This window comes from Mustela nivalis (genome assembly GCF_964662115.1).
Source record: "Mustela nivalis genome assembly, chromosome: 2".
Lineage (NCBI taxonomy): Eukaryota > Metazoa > Chordata > Mammalia > Carnivora > Mustelidae > Mustela > Mustela nivalis.
The window spans coordinates 98,989,497-99,006,468 of NC_139021.1; the positions used below are offsets into that span (position 1 = coordinate 98,989,497).

Below are 16,972 nucleotides of genomic sequence, written 5' to 3' on the forward strand. Positions count from 1 at the left end.
GCACATATTTATGCCAAGTTTATAAAAAGCAGCTGCAGACAGGGTTGACTGAAAGGATTGCTCTGCTGTCTGGCTTCCAGAAGGTGCTTCGTTCTCACTCCATCACCAGGACACAGCCCTACCTCCTGAGACACTCTAGCCTGCCTCATGCGTCCGAAAGAGGACAAACCCACGGCCAGCAGGGACCCCGACGAACACCCCACATCACACTTCTGGTCTGCCAGGTGCTTCAGCAACACGTGCGCGATCACTTTCAGTCATTCACAAGCCTCACGCAGATGTGAAAAGGAAAGTGATCAGAGACTCATTTCACAAGTATCTGGATGGCTCAAAGGGGCAGAACCAGCCCCGGTTTCTGGAAAGTTCAGGACTATGGCGGAGCCCTCTGTGCGCAGGCTCGTGTCAGCCTGTCTTTGCACCGACTCACCTTAGGTTTAGCAAGACACCCTTGCTCAGGCCCCAGACCCTCCAATCCTTCCCTTCCCCTGCTCTGGGGCCTCCCGGCCTTCCCCGACTTCTGCCCACTGAGATGCGCCAGCCTCCTCTTTAGAATGTCCTTGGTTCATCCTCGCCACACACCCTCTGGCACCCCGGGCCCTCCCAAGCGACAGCTCACCTGCGCCCAAACCCAGACTCTCACCAGCCTGGGGTGGGGACTCCACTCACCTCCCTCCCCCACCACTGGCTTAATGAAGATGATAATAGCCTGCTTTGTCGCTTTCCTGGGGGTGACTAATTGGTTAATCTTGGGAAGGCCCTTTGAAGATGAAGAGCCAGTATTACTCATGGGGCTAAAGACATGCACCTGCCCCAGTGGGGGCCTGAGTCAGCAGAGAATGACCTCCCACCTGCCGCTGGGCGGGTGAGCGGGCTTGGGTCCCCGCTCAAAGTCGCGTTGGCTGGCAGGCGGGATGTGGGGAGCACACCCGGCACCCCCCGAGGGGAAACCCAGAGGCCTCCATGGCCGGTGCTGTGTGGGCCACTCTGAGCTTGGGGACCATCCCATCAGCATTGACGTGGTTGAACAAGCCTTCCGATAACTCTGCCGGGAGGGCAGCACATGTCCGCATGTCCGAGAGTATCGATCAAAACAGTATTTCCTGGTAACTGTTCGAGGAAAATGCTTCCCTCATAGCTAATTCCTCCCAAGCAATGGCATTTTCTCCCTCCTCTCGGGGAAGGCAGGCTGCAGCGGGTGGCTCTATGCTGGACAGACCCGAAGTCCGGGGGGCCAAGGTGGGGCAGTGGCGTTTTCCCCGTCTTCTCTAGCTCGTGGTCCCCCCTGCCTCACGTCTCTGAGAAAGAGGAAGTGGCCACAAGAACAGGGAACCAGAGGCCAAAACAAGGGATGAAGGCAAGGGTCGCCGATGACCACGCCCCCACCCACCCTTGACCCGGTGGGTCGAGGGGGATTTTGACACTGCGGCAGCTGGGAAGCCAAGAACAGAAAGCCTTTAATCCGTGCAACCTAATGCCAAGATTCCGCCCGAGAGAGCCCGTTTCCTGCACGGTCTGCACATTCCTCCCATTCCACCCGAGCACCTTCTCCCAGTGACCCCTCTCCATGCAGCCTCTGCTCTCCCCCACGGCTAACTGCCTCTTGCTTCTAGAAAACGACTCCTGCGGCTAGAAGGATTCCACTGCTTTCTCTTTTAGATCCCCAGGTTCTTAGAAGCGTGTCACGGCCCTTTCTCCTCTGGTGGGTTGCCTGGAACCCCAGAGGCCCCGGAGACAGAGAGGGATACAGATCTGGCAAGTAGCCTGGAGGGTGGGGAGCACAAGGGTGGGAGAGAGGGCAGAGGGGGACTAACTCTGCACGCCCCGCCCGGAACGGGCTTCAAGGCGTGGGGGCTGTGCCAGCAGGAACAGGCTAGGAAATGATTTTATTCTGCCTCTGTTTGCAAGGAGGTGGGTGGAAATGACAGTTTGGAGAGGATTAGAATGGGGTGGGGGGGCTTGTTTCAAGGGAGGCAGCCTCTGTTCTGCAGTTCTAACAGTGCCATCAAGTGGCCCTGCGTGCAGAAGCAGGGCAGAGCCTCCAGACAGCCCGCGTGACCTGGTGGATGGAGGAGCCGTGGGCTTTGCTTGCTACCTGCCGGCGGCCGGCCAGCACCCTTCCCCAGAGCGGCCCGCCAGGCAGGAGGGAGGCGATGTCCCCGAGTGTACATGTGATGACCCTCATGGAAACGGGCCATCAAGTTCAGCCCGTTCCTGCAAGCTGCCTCGTCGGGCCTGTCTGCCCACATGTGAGGCATCGCTAGGAGGCACGAGGGCGAAAGTCCCCATCCCGTGGGAGGCGCCACAGCACATTGTCAACCTGACACAAGGTCGGTGACCAGAACCCGTCTGTCTGGGCCACCAGACTCTTGCCTATGTTTGAAGGAGGGAGGAGGACTGAAGGGTGCCGGGCAGGACTTGGTCCGGCGAGGGGGCCCTGCCGGCACCCTCCAGCCACCCTCCTGGCCGGGGACACGGTCTTCTTCTGGCGCCCCTTTACCTGCCCTGTGTGTAGGGGTTTTGTTTTTGTTTTTGTCTTTTTAACTCTGCAAGTGAAAATCGACTCACCTTAGAAATACAAAAGTGGTTTTCTTTCTAAAAAGAGGAATTTAAAAAGAAACAAAAGGCTTCCCCAGCAGTGGTGTGTTCGTGGTACTGGGAATGAGGAGACGAGCGAGGCAGAGTGGACATTCCACAAGGAGCCGGGGCCCTGGTGCCGGTCCCAGCCACGGGTTGCAGCGGTATCTTCTCTGAGGGACCAGCCTTGACGCCTCAGAGGAGATGACCCCATTTTTTAGCCTCATTTTTCTATAAAAACAGGGGGTAGAAATAGATCCATAGTTTTCAAAACTGTACTTCCAGGCTCCAGCAGAGGGGGTACCCGTTTGGTAGGACTTTGGTCCCCGTACTCGCTGCCAGAACAACTCGTCTTTACCCATCCTACGTGTGTGGCTCTCAGACAAGATCTTATTTCAACAAAGGCTTCCACAGTTTCGAGGTATCTGCGCAGACCACGACTCCCAGAGACTCTCCACCGTGCCCGTGGAGTTGAGGCCCGAACAGCGTGTTTACACTTCATGACCCCAGACCCAGAAGACAGTGGGCCGCACACAGTGAGCCCATATGAGCCCCCTCCCCAGAATCTGTAACTGGATCCAACTGGATCAAATTCGGTCTCTGTCCAAGCTGGGGCAGACTTCTTGGATCCCAAAGCAGAGCGGCTCAGGGCACCAGCCCCTTTCTGCTGCCCGCCGCACCTTCCCCGTGCTCCCCGATGGTGTGTTGCCCCTGTTGAAAACTTTAAAATCTCTGGACAAGACCATCCTAAAACTGCTTCTGGGGGTGCTGCGTGACTCAGTCGGTTGAGCATCCAATTCTTGGTGTCAGCGCAGATCATGATCTCAGAGTCATGAGATCGAGCCCCGAGTCTGGCTCCACACTCAGCAGGGAGTCTGTGTGAGGTTCCCTCTCCCTCTCCCCCTGCCCCTTCCCCCCTGCTTGCCCCCTCTCTCTCTCTCTCTTAAATAAATAAATCTTTAAAAGAACAACAAAAAGACTTCTTCCCAGCTCTAAGAAATAAGATCACCAACACAGAGCAATACACCTCATCTCCCCAGAGCCACATTCTGTTTTGGAAAATAAAGGGAAGTTCCTAAACAGACCAAGTTCTGATGGATCATCTTATGAATTAAAATGCTGAATAGAGTAGGCATATAATGACTCAGTAAATATTGACATTATCATCATTTCCATTACTGATATATTCAAAACTTCCTTATAGATCAATCATATTATCCTATTACTATAAATCTTAATTTCAAAAAACATTTGTTACTTGTATCTACTTGGACCTCACCTGCCAATAATACTTTTTTTTTTAATTTATTTGTCCTGAAATCTTCCATCCAAGGACTTAAGTGTTTGTAAATATGCTAGTTCATTCGTTCTTCCATTTTCTTAGATGTTCCAAATTCACCAAAGAAACAGATGCTCTTCGCTAAGATCTCACAATTTCAAGTGCATTATTTTTTTTAAAATAATAGAAAAATTTTAGATTAGTCTCCATTTTAGAAAAGGCTCACAAGGTACTTGAGTATTTGTCAAAATCTGGGTCATGACTCAAGAGTGGGCCCTGAAATCAATTTAGTGGATCAGAAACAGCATTTTATATATATATATATTTTTTTTTAATTTAAGGGTGTTCACTTGCAATAAGACTGCGTGTTGTTATGTAAATCCTGATGTCAGGTATGCCTGTGCAGGGTGAGAAAGTCAAATGCACGTCCCACTGTGGCCTCACAGTGATGTATCAGGGTCCCAAGCCCAGCCATGCCACCCCTCTTCTTCACCTGCCAGCCCAACCCCACACATGTGCATGGCTACACCTGCGCCCCACGATGAGTCCACACCATCCCACTTGCATACAACACCAGCAGGGTCAAAATTGCCACCCAATCATGACTTCCTCTCCCAAGTATGCCACATCCACGATGGGCCAGGCCTGCCACATTCGATTCCCAGCACACATCTGTTGGCTTCGGAGGTGGAAGCGTGGTAGGGGGCGGCAGGGGAGGGTGGAAGTTTGGGGCAGGTGGCTGTTGGCATCGGTAAAGTCCAGGCAACTGGGCTTGAAACCCGCAAGCTCTCTTGGCCATGCGGGTGCTGGGCCTGGCTGGTTGGGGGGATGATGGGAACTGTCCGATGGCCATTAGTCTGACAAGCAGGCAGGGCTACAAAGGGGGCCTGGTTGCCCTCACCCCCTGGCAGGACAGCAGCAGTCTCTGACAGCCCTGCCTGCGTCCACACAGTAACAGAGACTCTAGTTGGAAAACTGATGCAAAATAACCCTTTTACCTAATTTTGTATTTCACTGGCACGCATCAACTACAGGACGGTTTCCAAGGCGGTACAAGGCGCACTCTGGCCAAGCAATGGTGGAACTAGGGGCTGGATTCACCCAGAAGCAATACCCCCGCCCCACACCTGATGAATGAGAATCTGCATTTTCACAAGACCCCCAGAGAATCGTGTCAGCTCTTGTAGAAGCGTGAGTAGCTCTGATTCAAAAATGCTGCTCCCTAACTAGCAACACCCACTGCCCCTCTTTCTCGCCGGCGCACAGTGAAGATGTAATGTGAGATTGGTTTTTTCTTGGTAAGAAATGTGTCTTTCACTCTGATTTTGTTCCCTTTTCTGCCCATAAAATGTGCTTTGCCTTAGGAAGAGTGATCGTGAATGTGAGTGCAGGTGTGTTCAGGAGGCAAAGTAAAACGCAGTTACCCACGCCTGCCTTTTGGGCGGAATTGCTTGAGTCCGCGAACCCACAGCCTGGGAACAGCTGGAGAAAAGGAAGCTGGAAGCAGGTCTTACTGGTTTCGGTGCTATCTAAAGCAGGACTGGAAAGTGGGTTCCGCGTTAAGACTGGGGGCGCAGCCACATCTGCAGAATCCTGCATTGTTCTGGAAACTCCAAAAGGCGCGGGCCGCAAGGAATGCTGTGTGCTGCTCAGGCACAGGCCCAGGAGGGGAGCCGGCGGTCAGACATGGCATTCCAGTCGCCTGCAGAGCCAGCTCCAGCCTGGGCTCGCCCCGCAGCACCACTGCACCCGGGCTTGCCCACCCCCTCCGCACCCATGCTCTCAGCACCGCCCGCCCTCCCCACCCCGCCCAGACTAGCAGATAGCGGGAAGAACGTCCCGTGCTTGCAAAATGGCATCTTTGGCCAAAGCCAGCTGGACGTGAAATCTCATAAAAACGAGCCCCGTATTCCGGCCCACATAAGAAGATCGCCTCTGCAGCTGGACACCGAAACGTGGGCAGGTTTGCCTTCCCTGACATTCCCTCCTGAACCCTGGAGGACATGTGAGGGGCAGGAACCAAGCAGAAGGTGAAGAAATCCTGCCATGGGATCAGTAAGAATATTCTTCCTGAGCAACCGGGATACTTGGGGTGACCCTGTGATCCTCGGGAAGAGCCAAACTAGGGCCTGGCGTCGTGGGAATGAGAGAAGACGGGGAAGCAGGAGGCATCTGAGGCCCGTGGCCCTGAGGAGGGAGGGACAGGAGCAGCGCTGCTCTCCGCCTGCGAAGCCCACCTCTGCGCAGGGACACCAGGCCCCCTGGTCCTGCCCCGTCCTCCCGTCCTGCCCTGCCTGGGGCAGGCAGGCCCTCCTGCCCAGTGCCCTGGGATTCCCAGCATTCCAAAGCCCGCAAATAACAAAGGCAGTTTTGTGGCATTTCAAAACAAGCTTGGAAACTTTTAAATGTCAAAATGAATGATGTGGAAAGACTTGTGGGAGAAGCGAAGAGGCAGAGGCTGAGCTGGGAAAATGGAAAGGCTCGGGGGTGCGGAGGGGCCGCTGGTTAACACGTCTGTGGGGCTCAGAAGCTTTTCATAAAAAGGATGCTCAGAAGCAGGAAAACATCTTGAGCTGTCACGAGAACCAGTGATGTGGCGAAAATGTAAAGATGAATGCGGTCCCGGCCGGGAAAGCTGGGACGCATGTTATTGATTTTATTGGGGATTGGCTAAGGGGGAAAGCATCTGATTTGCACAAGGATGTCGCAGAGCAAGGAACGCTGTCACCCCATCTGATCCAGACCCGGGATAGGGATCTGAAGACAGTCGCAGCTCCGTCTTGCAGAGAACAGAGGCCCTGTGACCGGGAAGTTTCCCACCCTGGAGGCCAGATCTGTCATTGGACTTCCGCCATGCACGTCAGCCCATCAGGAGGAGAAGGGACATTCTGGCCTCTCTTCGTGCTTTATGACTTGGGTGGTGATGTGTCACGCCCCACAAGACAAGGCACAGAGAGGACAGCCACCCCCTGACCTCAGTCTTCTCATCTGTGGAGATGGCAAGACTCTAGAAGCCTCAGAAATAAGAAGGCTGTGGCTCACCCTGCAGAAGAGGAACTTGTAATTCCACAGCATGCCCCAACTTCTAGAGCACTTTTGTATATTCTGTTTAAACCTCATAACAATCCCTCAAATGACAAAGTTCTCTTCTACAGATGGAGAAACTGAGGCCCAGAGAGACAGAGGAACACAAAACCGAGGTCATCAGGTCCATCAGGGCCCATCAGGGCTCCCTCTATAACCTTAGCTGATGGCAGGAAACGTCTTCGGGGACGGTGGTCGTGAGCACTCTCAGCCAGGGCTGTCCGGCTGTCCTCTGCTGCTGACAAAGGCTCCACTTCTCCATGCCCTCTGGGGACAGTCCCCAGCTTTATGAGGCTCTAAGCCCCAACAGGAAAAGAACTGGTCTCTTCCCAGTGAGGTCTTCCCAGTGCCTGACTTTTAAGCATCGAATAAAGATCTGGAAATGACGACCCCCACCCCGCCCCAATCGGGATGCTCCATGCCTGACCCTGCCCGTCAGATCCTTTCTTAATTCTTGCTGTTCCCACGGACCCTGCCCCAGCCCCAGTTCACCCCCACCCTGCCCCAGAGCTGGCAGCCAGCTTCACCCCTGCTGGGACTGGGACATCCCCCCCACCGAGCACCCCGTCAGCCCAGAGCCTGGGTGTCCACCCTGAGGACTGTGGCAGGGAGGATGGGGAACAGAGCCTCGGGGTCCCTCCCCTCTGTCGTGTCACTGGAATACTGCAGAGGACTCGCAGTACCACAGCCTCACCCCCATGAAAGGAGCTGCTACAGAGCCTAGGGCCTAGGGCCTCGATGCTGCTGCGCAGTCTCTCTGCCTGTGTGTGTCTCTCACATGCACACTCTCTCGATGCTGCTGCGCTGTCTCTCTGCCTGTGTGTGTCTCTCACATGCACACTCTCTCACACTTGCCACTCAGACAGGAACAGCGGCTGAGCCCTGAGAACTCGCCCCTGAGATGGGCACCCAGCATCCCCCATCCACCCAGCCTCTCAGGCATCTTAGCTTGGTCATCTGCCATTAAAACAATAAACAGGGGCGCCTGGGTGGCTCAGGGGGAAGACTTTGCCTTTGGCTCGGGTCATGATCACAGGGTCCTGAGATCGAGCCCCACATCGGGCTCTCTGCTCGGTGGGGAGCCTGCTTCCCTCTCTCTCTCTGTGCCTGCCTCTCTGACTACTTGTGATCTCTGTCTGTGAAATAAATAAAATCTCAAAAAAACAAAACAAAACAAAACAATAAACAGACTCTAAGAAGCCCCTCATCATAAGCACACCCCGATTAGGCACTGAGACCGTGATCACCCCAAGCAGCACGGGCTGTCTCGCTCTGTCCTCTGGCCATGGGCAGAAGGGGAGGGAGAGTGGCATCCGCGTCACCCGGCAGCCTGTCAGTGATGCTCGTCCCAAGCCTCCCAGATGCGCTGTTACTTGCCCGCATCACCCACACCCAACTCCCCCTGCACCACGCCAGGTGCCTCCCCGGGCCATCAGCCCGCAGGTCCAAGCACTGACAGCACCTGACCAGCAATGACTTGGGCACTCGGTGATCACCACGGCTCCGCTGAGCAGGGGAGGAGCCAAGGTCCCCGCCACTCTCCGCGCGCTTCCCCACTGACCCACAGCCAGCAGCTAGGGCCACCTGAGGCAGCTGACCGTCCCAAGGGAGACGTTTACCTGGGGTCTACACTGCCCTGAGCCTCCTCAGAGAAGGGACTGCAGAACCACTCCAGTGCTCGAGGCCCGGAGATAGGCTGTCGAGGAAGGAGGTGGACCAGTCTCTCAGTGGAGTGCCAACACAGCTCAGCACTGCTGCCGGCCCCGGAGAAAGGATAGCAGCAACCTCTCCAAAGCCCAGAGCCCCCTGGGGTGAGCCCCGGAGAGCCAGCCTCTCCCAGAGAGTCTCTGGGCAACAGCTTATCCTCCTGGAGGCAGCCTCAGCATCTAGCACGGGCCAGACCGGAACAGAATGGACAGGGGAGGTGGGCAAAGGCCTGTCATTAGGCCGCAGACAATGCAGGAGAGGGGCCAAGCCAGCCTGCCTCAGGGGCAGAGGAGCAGACCTCAAATGAGGGGAGCGCAGCCTCATAGCCCCTGCCTCCCCCAGCCCCCACACTCCTGCTAGCTGGTCTGTCCAATGGGCCTGAGTTTGGCAGGGATTCTTCCAGCAGCAGCTAGGAAACAGGGAGAGCCCAGGGACCAGGTGGACCTCGGTCTGCTGCACGTGCTTGTCAGGGCTTAACAGCCCCACCTGTGTTCTTGTATACAGCAGGTGCTCAGTAAGTGGTAACCACTATCAGCTTAAGGCGGCTCCTCCAACAAAGCAACACCAAAGTCTGCGGCTTGGAGGGGCACCCCCGAGGTTCAGAGGACGTCTGAGTCCACGATGGGGATGGGTGCTGAGGGGAAAAGGCTGAAATGCTGAGGTTCTGAGTAGGGCAGGGGGCAGGGACCCAGGCAGGGAGGCACAGGACTGGACGGGCTTCCTCCTCCTCCCTCTCGTCAATCCTGCCCAGAGCAGTCGCTCAGACAGAGGAGTGAGGGGATTCACTCCTGCCCCCAGCCTCTCGCGACCTCAGCCCCTGATTTCTTCGGGGACCCTCTCACCCCATCCCTACAAGGCAGCCCCAGCAGCAGCCAAGCTTAGGAGCACTGCTAGGAGCTTAGGAGTGAAGGCCCCGATCTTTAAAGAACCACTGCCACACTCTGGCAAACAAAAGGAAGTCAGCCCTGGTGCTCTGTGCCTGTAAGACAGCCACTGGCTGTCCTCTGTTTATGGACGGTCATAGCCAAACAGGGCGGAGGCCAGGCCTGCCTGTACAAATCCCGGGCGTGCACCAGCAGGAAGCTCATGGCTGCGGGCTAGGAGTGGCTCCTGTGGGACCAGAGCCCTTGGAGGCCAGGGCTGTGAAGAAGACACAAGGGCAGAGCTACACGACCCAGCCAAACCTCATGATGAGCGCGTGGAGGACACAGAGGCTGACAGCCACAGGGGCTTTCAGGAAGACTCAGGTCCCCCCTGGGAAGCAGACTGGGTGCCTCTCTGACACTCAGTCCCTCGCCCAGGACGGGACTCACAGAGCCGACCCAGTGGGACCCTGACTGGCACCAGCACAGCCCACCATGCAGAGCTGTACCTTTGCAAGGAGTACCAGTAGATTTAATAGACTTCATGGTTAATAATTCCTGCAGCCACAGCAGGGAAGCTTCAGGAAGCCAGGGGACTATGGCCTGCCCCCCACCCGACCTGAGCCAGGCTGCTCAGGATGCCTGCCCAGGAATCTGATTTGCTGACACATTCGGATTCTTCCTAGAGGACCAACCTGAAAAGTATACGCCTGAGAGCTGGACGCAGTCCTGCCCTCCTCCATAAGGACTGGGAGGATACAACGTAAGAGAGAATAGAAACTAACAGAAGCACTCCCAGCCTCCCCCTCAATTCTGTGAGCTATCTGATACTTTTCCAAGAAATCCTCTCTCTACTTAATGAAGTTTGATTTCTGGTGTTTGCCACCAAAAAACCCAGACTGGCCATGCATGTTATCACATTGAATTCCCATAACATGACCCTACGAGGGCAATACTATGATTTGTCTTGAACACACAAGGAAATTAAAAGGAAGTCTCCAGAGCTTGGATCTGCTCCTGGACAGTCAACCTTCAAAACCCACCGTCTTCCCTGTGGCATTGTTCGCCTCTGAGGCTACCTCTCCTGAAGCATAAAGACGGGAAATCGAAGGAGATAATGTCACTCGAATAGAAGTTTCTGCTATTGGCCAACACATCTATGCTCATGACAGGATGCAGTGGCTGTGAAGAAAGCAGGCAGAGAAGGAGAATGGGCCCACCAGCCCGAAGGCTGCTGCAGGGAGTGGCCATGACCCTTCTATGTCCAGAGCCAGCACCATGCCTGGATCAGAGTAAACACTCCATCGCATGGTGGCCCGGCCTCAAAGCCCCCTGGCTCGTGTCTCGACTCCTTGTTCACCTTTCCCCCTTGTCCCTGAGCAACAGTAACTATGATCACCAGCTTTCATTCCTTGTCTCCAGCAAGACTATGAGTTCCGAGAGGCAGAGACATCACTTGCTCTTTGCATCTGCTGCACAAGCAAGCCCTCACTAGATGTTTGTTGAGTGAATAAAAGAGTGAACGATGCACATGAATATGCATGTCTCCTCATAGGTGCTTAGGGAAGGAAAGGGGTCCTGCCCGCCAGGGAAGCAGTGGACCCTGCAGTACCTACATCTGGCACTAGATGGCACCCACGCACGCACAAGAAGAAGGTGCTTCTGAGAAAGACAGGAGGGGTGGTTTTGGTGGTGGGTTTTCAAGTAAGGCCATCGATGTTCATCTAGAAGGTCTGCCTGATTGAAAGTCTAGAGTCTTGCACAAATGAGCCAGCCTCAGCAGTACACACTGTACTCATCAGGTCGTCTGGAGAAACGGAATCAGTAGGATATGTACACTAAGAGATTTCGTATAAGGAATTCGCTCAGATCCGCAAAGGTTGGCAAGGCCAAACTCTGCGGTGTGGGCCGGCACCAGGCTCAAGATCCAGGAGAGATGGTGCAGATGAAGCTGTAAATCCTTCTTACTGACAGACGCAGGTCTTTTTGTTCTATGCAGGCCTTCAACTGACTGGATGAGGCCCACCAACGTTGTGGAGAGGAATCTGTGTTACTCACAGTTCACCAGTGTGAATGGTTATCTCATCCAAAAACACCCTCGCGTTGACACATAAACTCAATCACACACACACACACTTTAAGCTTTTGGCCCAGAGTGGTCACGATCTTGCACAGAGACCTGCGTTTCTCTCTCTCTCGTCCTCTCCTAATAGTTCTGTAGTGAGTGTCAAGTGCTAGAACAAAGATCCTGTTTCCTCCCAAAGAAACCCAAAGGTTACACTGACCACTGAGTTCTTTCCACGCACCCCCAGAAGACAATGGAGGGAACACGGCCCCTCAGAGTGGTTATAAGCTAAACTTCTGAGGACATTATCTTAACCTAGAAAGCTTAAATACACTGTTTGGAGATTTTTAGTCAACGTTTAAAAATGAGCGATCAACCCGAAAGGCCTGTGAATTGACTGTAAGGAAGTTCACTAGAGAGGAGTAACTGGGAAGACAAAAGGGGAAATTTTTCCCTTGGCTAACGCAGCTCAAATCATAGATAGGAAAAAGCTACTAGTATATTCACTAATTAGAGACATGGGTACGTTCCCCTTGTCAACTGAAACATTGGCTTGTGTAAAGGAAGTCTCCTGAGTTCAATGGAAGGGTTACAACTTCTCTATGGAAGGAGCATCCTGGGTGTAAACCAAAACAGGCACCCGCGTAAGTGACCATGCACTAAGGCAAGGCACCAACGTGTGATCCCGCTAAATCACTCTCGTTCATGGGACAGTGGTCAAAGTTCCTGCCCCCAGTGAAAATGCGTCTCACTCTTTCATGTTAAGAACTGACAACTATTCTCAGGGAGAAAACCTTTCATCTGTGTTTACATGCTATTGGTTAGCATAATAACAGAACTTTTGTTTAAAGCACAATTAGTCCATTTGGAACAGACTCACACAAACTACTACAAAGAAGAAAAACCACATTGAATCATACGAGATACACTCTACTTTGCAATCCAATTTTTAAAATAAGGCTTCTAAGTATATAACATGAATCGTGCCCTGGTGAGGCGACTGTGTTGGAAGAAAGCCATTGTGTCCTGGAGAGACAAACCAACCAAAAAAAATTTCTTTATGGTGGGGATGTCCCTCTACCATGGCAGGCAACTTAACGCATAGGCTTACCATGTCACATCCTATTCCCCAAGAGCACGATGAAATACCCAAGGCCCATTCTGAGCAATGGTCCTCACCTTGGAAATGCTGGTGGCTGCGGGTCCACTCACATAATGTCCTGCAAAGGAAAAGGACCACAATCCAGAAGCCCATGAATAGAATATACCACTGCAAGTCAAAACACTAAAGTCCAGGGGCACCTGGGTGGCTCCGTGGGTAAAGCCTCTGCCTTCAGTTCAGGTCATGATCCCAGGGTCCTGGGATCGAGTCCCGCATCGGGCTCTGCTCAGCGGGGAGCCTGCTTCCCTTCCCCTCTCTCTGCCTGCCTCTCTGCCTACTTGTGATCTCTGTCTGTCAGATAGATAAAACTTTTCTTAAAAGTTTTAAAAAAACACACACACCAAAGTCCAGACCATAAGAATAACACAGAAGAGAGACTGATTAGATCATACAGGAAAGGTTACAAATCACTTCCTTTCTACAGTCAAATTAGTCTCCAATCTGGCTTTTCCAGAGGCGGGGGAAATGCTGGCCATTACAAAGGTGCAAACAGGAACCATCTAGGGAAGAAAATATCCCGAGCAGTAGTAAGCCCAAAAGGTGCCCTCCTCTCCCTCCCTCTGGGGGATCAACAGTTCCCTGCAGCTACTTTGTAAACTTGAAGCTGCAGAGGCAGAGTGGGGAGGAAGGGGCCATCAGGCTAACATTTTCTTTTCCCAAAGCCGCCATGACATTTGTCAGGAAGGCGCCCTACGGGGCCCAGTGAGCAGCCCTCTGGTCAGCCCTCCCCTCAGCATCTGCAGGGCCAGACATTCCAGCTCCGCTCCATCAACAGATGAGGCCCTGGAGAGCAGGCCCAGGAAGGGGCCAGGGCCACGCCCAGCCCCCCTTGCAGATGCGCTTCCTCTGCTTGTCAACGCAGGAGAAAGAATTGAGTGTGAAACTCGGGATCTGTGAGAAACCATGTGGTCTGGGAGGAAAATCTCAGAAAACCTTTTTGATGCAAAAGACACTGTGACATAGGCTTCGGAGAGGAGAATTTGACTTCCCCCTGCACAAGACGCTTTCTACAGTCAGGAATATTGGCATCACCTTCTGATCGAGCTCAGTCCTTGGTCAAAGGGGAGAGTCAGGGGGTGGTGGGAGGGGCTGGGGATGACTCAAAGAGAAACAGAACTAAATTCCAAGTCCCTCGACCCTTTGTTTCTGGCTGACTGATGATCTGGAGGCAGTGGATTCTTAGCCTTTCAAGTTCAGGTTCACTGCCTTCCGCCAGGAGTACACAGTCAAACGGGATCGCTGCACTGATCCAAGCCCCCAGATGTTCTGACAGTTTCCTATTCAACTGTGAAGAAAGGGCAGCAGGCCATATAGTAGCTCTACGGGATAAGGACTCCACTCAGTACACGAGAAAAAGGTGAAGACTGCCCAATACAAAAAAAAAAAAAAAAAGATAGTAAGAAATGTTGGAGATGGACAGAGAAAACTTCTGGAGTGGACAATTTAAAATGAGCCTTGGCGGACGCCTGGGTGGCTCAGCTGGTTAAGCGGCTGCCTTCAGCTCAGGTCATGATCCCAGCGTCCTGAGATCGAGTCCCACATCGGGCTCCTTGCTTGGCGGGGAGCCTGCTTCTCCCTCTGCCTCTGCCTGCCACTCTGTCTGCCTGTGCTTGCTCTCGCTTCTCTCTCTACGACAAATAGATAAATAAAATCTTAAAAAAAAAAAAAATGAGCCTTGGAAGGGTGTCTGGATGGCTCAGTCGGTTAAGCATCTGCCTTCAGCTCAGGTCATGATCTCAGGGTCCTGGGATCAAGTCCTGCATCAGGCTCAGCAGAGAGTCTGCTTCTCCCTCTCACTCTCCCCCTGTCCTCTCCCCCTCAAATAAATAAAATCTTTAAAATAAATAAATAGATAAATAGGTAAACAAATAAGCCTTGGAATCTTAGGAAAGCTTTATCAGTTGTTGATCCTTCCTTACTGCTTAATCCTAATGAGCTAGCAGTCTGCGAACCAGACTTTGCCTTTGGCCTTGGTTGCCAGGAAGCTTGGAGCTACATTCTGAGCTCAATTATAGTAGCTTCCCTTAGCCTAAGTTTTCTGCTGGGGTTGTTGCAAATCATTTCTGGAGTAGGGAGGAAGACAGCATTTGCGATTTTCTGGCGACGCACCATCTGCTCCCCTGCGTCTTGTGTTAGCTGGATACCAAATTCCCTGTAGGAAAATACATTTCCCTTCTCTTGGCCCCTGCACTTTGGGGAGGGGGGCCCACCTCCACCTCAGGAGAAAGGCATGTAACCCAGACACAAGCCAGTCAGTTTTTCTATCTCCCTTGTCACAGCCCTGAGTTATAGGTGGACAAAGGAGCCAATGAGAGACTAAGAGCATCTTGCCAGGAATTGGGGGCTATCCATTGCTTCCACTGGACTTGCAGTTGGAAAGATACACGTCTCAAGCCCTCACGGTTGTGACATGACCACAAGGGAAGCATCCACCGGAACACAAAGCTAACTCTAGAGCGAGGCCGGCAGGATGAAGGGAGATGAGGTAAGTAGGTCCGGGGGCGTCCCTGGAGCCTCAGCCCAGCTGTGCCTGAAGCCCACCCGCCCTGTTTATAAAGCAGCAGATCCCCCGTCTGCTTCCGTCTGACCTGGATTTGTTGTCATAGCAGAAAGTGTCCCACCTGACACAAAGGTACAGACAAAAAGCCATACTTCATTTTCTCCTACTGTGAGAATGATACGGGGCGAGGGCAGAAATTCTGAAAAACACAGGCAACTGTGAGAAAAAATATCACCCGAGTCCCATACCCTAGAGACAATGGTAAAATGAACTAACTGTTACTAGAATTTACTTTGAAGCCAGGAGAAAAACACCACTTGTGACCACCTGCAAAGAGGCAGTCACCCTAACCCCAATCCCATCTTGGTTTACCTGCCTCAGCCCCATGGCGGGGCAGTCACGGTTCCATTTCTGGTTGGCTGCGGTGGACTTAGATTTCACCATTTTTTTCATCCCCCAAGTTGAAAAGCCGTAAATCTGGTCCACCACCAAAGCCGTTCTTGCTAGAAGAGTTGAGCTGCTTGAGCGAGGCCGGCATTTCAGGCGGACTCGTCAGTTTTCTGAAGCCACTCAGGGAGCCACAGCCCAGCAGCTCAGGAGCCAGGAGCTGAGCGGGGCCTGTCCTCTGGCTCCTCTGGCAGCCATCGTGGGGCATGTCGCTTTCCACGGACAGCACTGCAAAAATGCTACTGCTCCGCTTTCCCACAAAAGCTACATAGCAGGTTTTCTGTTTCTTTTCTGTTATGAAAGTTTCCAAACATACAGAAAGAGTAGAAAGAATACAGTATAACAAACACAGGCACATTGGTTCAGCTTCACACTTGTTTACTTTTTGCCAGCTTGGCTTCATGTATTTCTTTTTCTATTTCAAGTGTGTTATTTTAATTTTATTTTTAAGTAGGCTCCACACCCAATGTGGGGATCAAGGGAGCCAGCCAGGAGCCCCTTACTGAAGTGTTTTCTTTTCTTTCTTTCCTTTCCTTTTTTTTTTTTTTTTAAAGATTTTATTTATTTATTTGACACACAGAGAGAGATCACAAGCAGGCAGAGAGGCAGGTAGAGAGAGGGGGGAAGCAGGCTCCCTGCCGAGCAGAGAGCCTGACGCAGGGCTTGATCCCAGGACCCTGAGATCATGACCTGAGCAGAAGGCAGAGGCTTAACCCATTGAGCCACTCAGGCACCCCAAGTGTTTTCTTTTCTTTTTCTTTTTCTTTTTTTTTTTTAAGATTTGTTTATTTATTTGACAGAGATCACAAGTAGGCAGAGAGGCAGGCAGAGAAAGGAAGAGAAGCAGGCTCCCTGCTGAGCTGAGAGCCTGATGTGGGGCTCGATCCCAGGACCCTGAGATCATGAACCGAGCCGAAGGCAGAGGCCCTAACCCACTGAGCCACCCAGGCGCCCCTGCTGAAGTGTTTTCATGTAAATTATAGACATATTATATATATATATATATATATTTTTTTTTTTTAAGATTTTATTTATTTATTTGATAGATAGAGATCACAAGAAGGCAGAGATAGCCTGATAAGGGGCTCAATCCCAGGACCCTGGGATCATGACCTGAGCAGAAGGCATAGGTTTTAACCCACTGAGCCACCCAGGCACCCCTACAGACATATTATAAATGGACATATCTGACGGCTTCTTCGTGGTGCCATTTTCTCTCTTAATTTCCTATTCCGATTAGGTATCTGAAGAGGACAGTGTAGAACAATTGCCACCACGTGTTTCATGGCTG

At 52.6% G+C, this 16,972-nt stretch overlaps 1 protein-coding gene across 11 annotated transcripts in view; it reads right to left on the reverse strand.

Moving 5' to 3' along the window:
* TOMM20 (translocase of outer mitochondrial membrane 20) overlaps positions 1–16,972 on the reverse strand; it is a 77,064-nt gene that overhangs the window by 26,306 nt on the left and 33,786 nt on the right. The window contains exon 5 of one of the 11 annotated variants that reach the window (XM_082720717.1): positions 12,767–12,792. The exons of the other annotated variants lie outside the window; for them this stretch is intronic. Coding sequence (XP_082576843.1) covers positions 12,781–12,792 — 12 coding nt within the window. The 3' untranslated portion in view covers positions 12,767–12,780. Of the gene's footprint in view, positions 1–12,766; positions 12,793–16,972 lie in introns of those variants that run through there. 11 annotated transcript variants of the gene reach the window in all.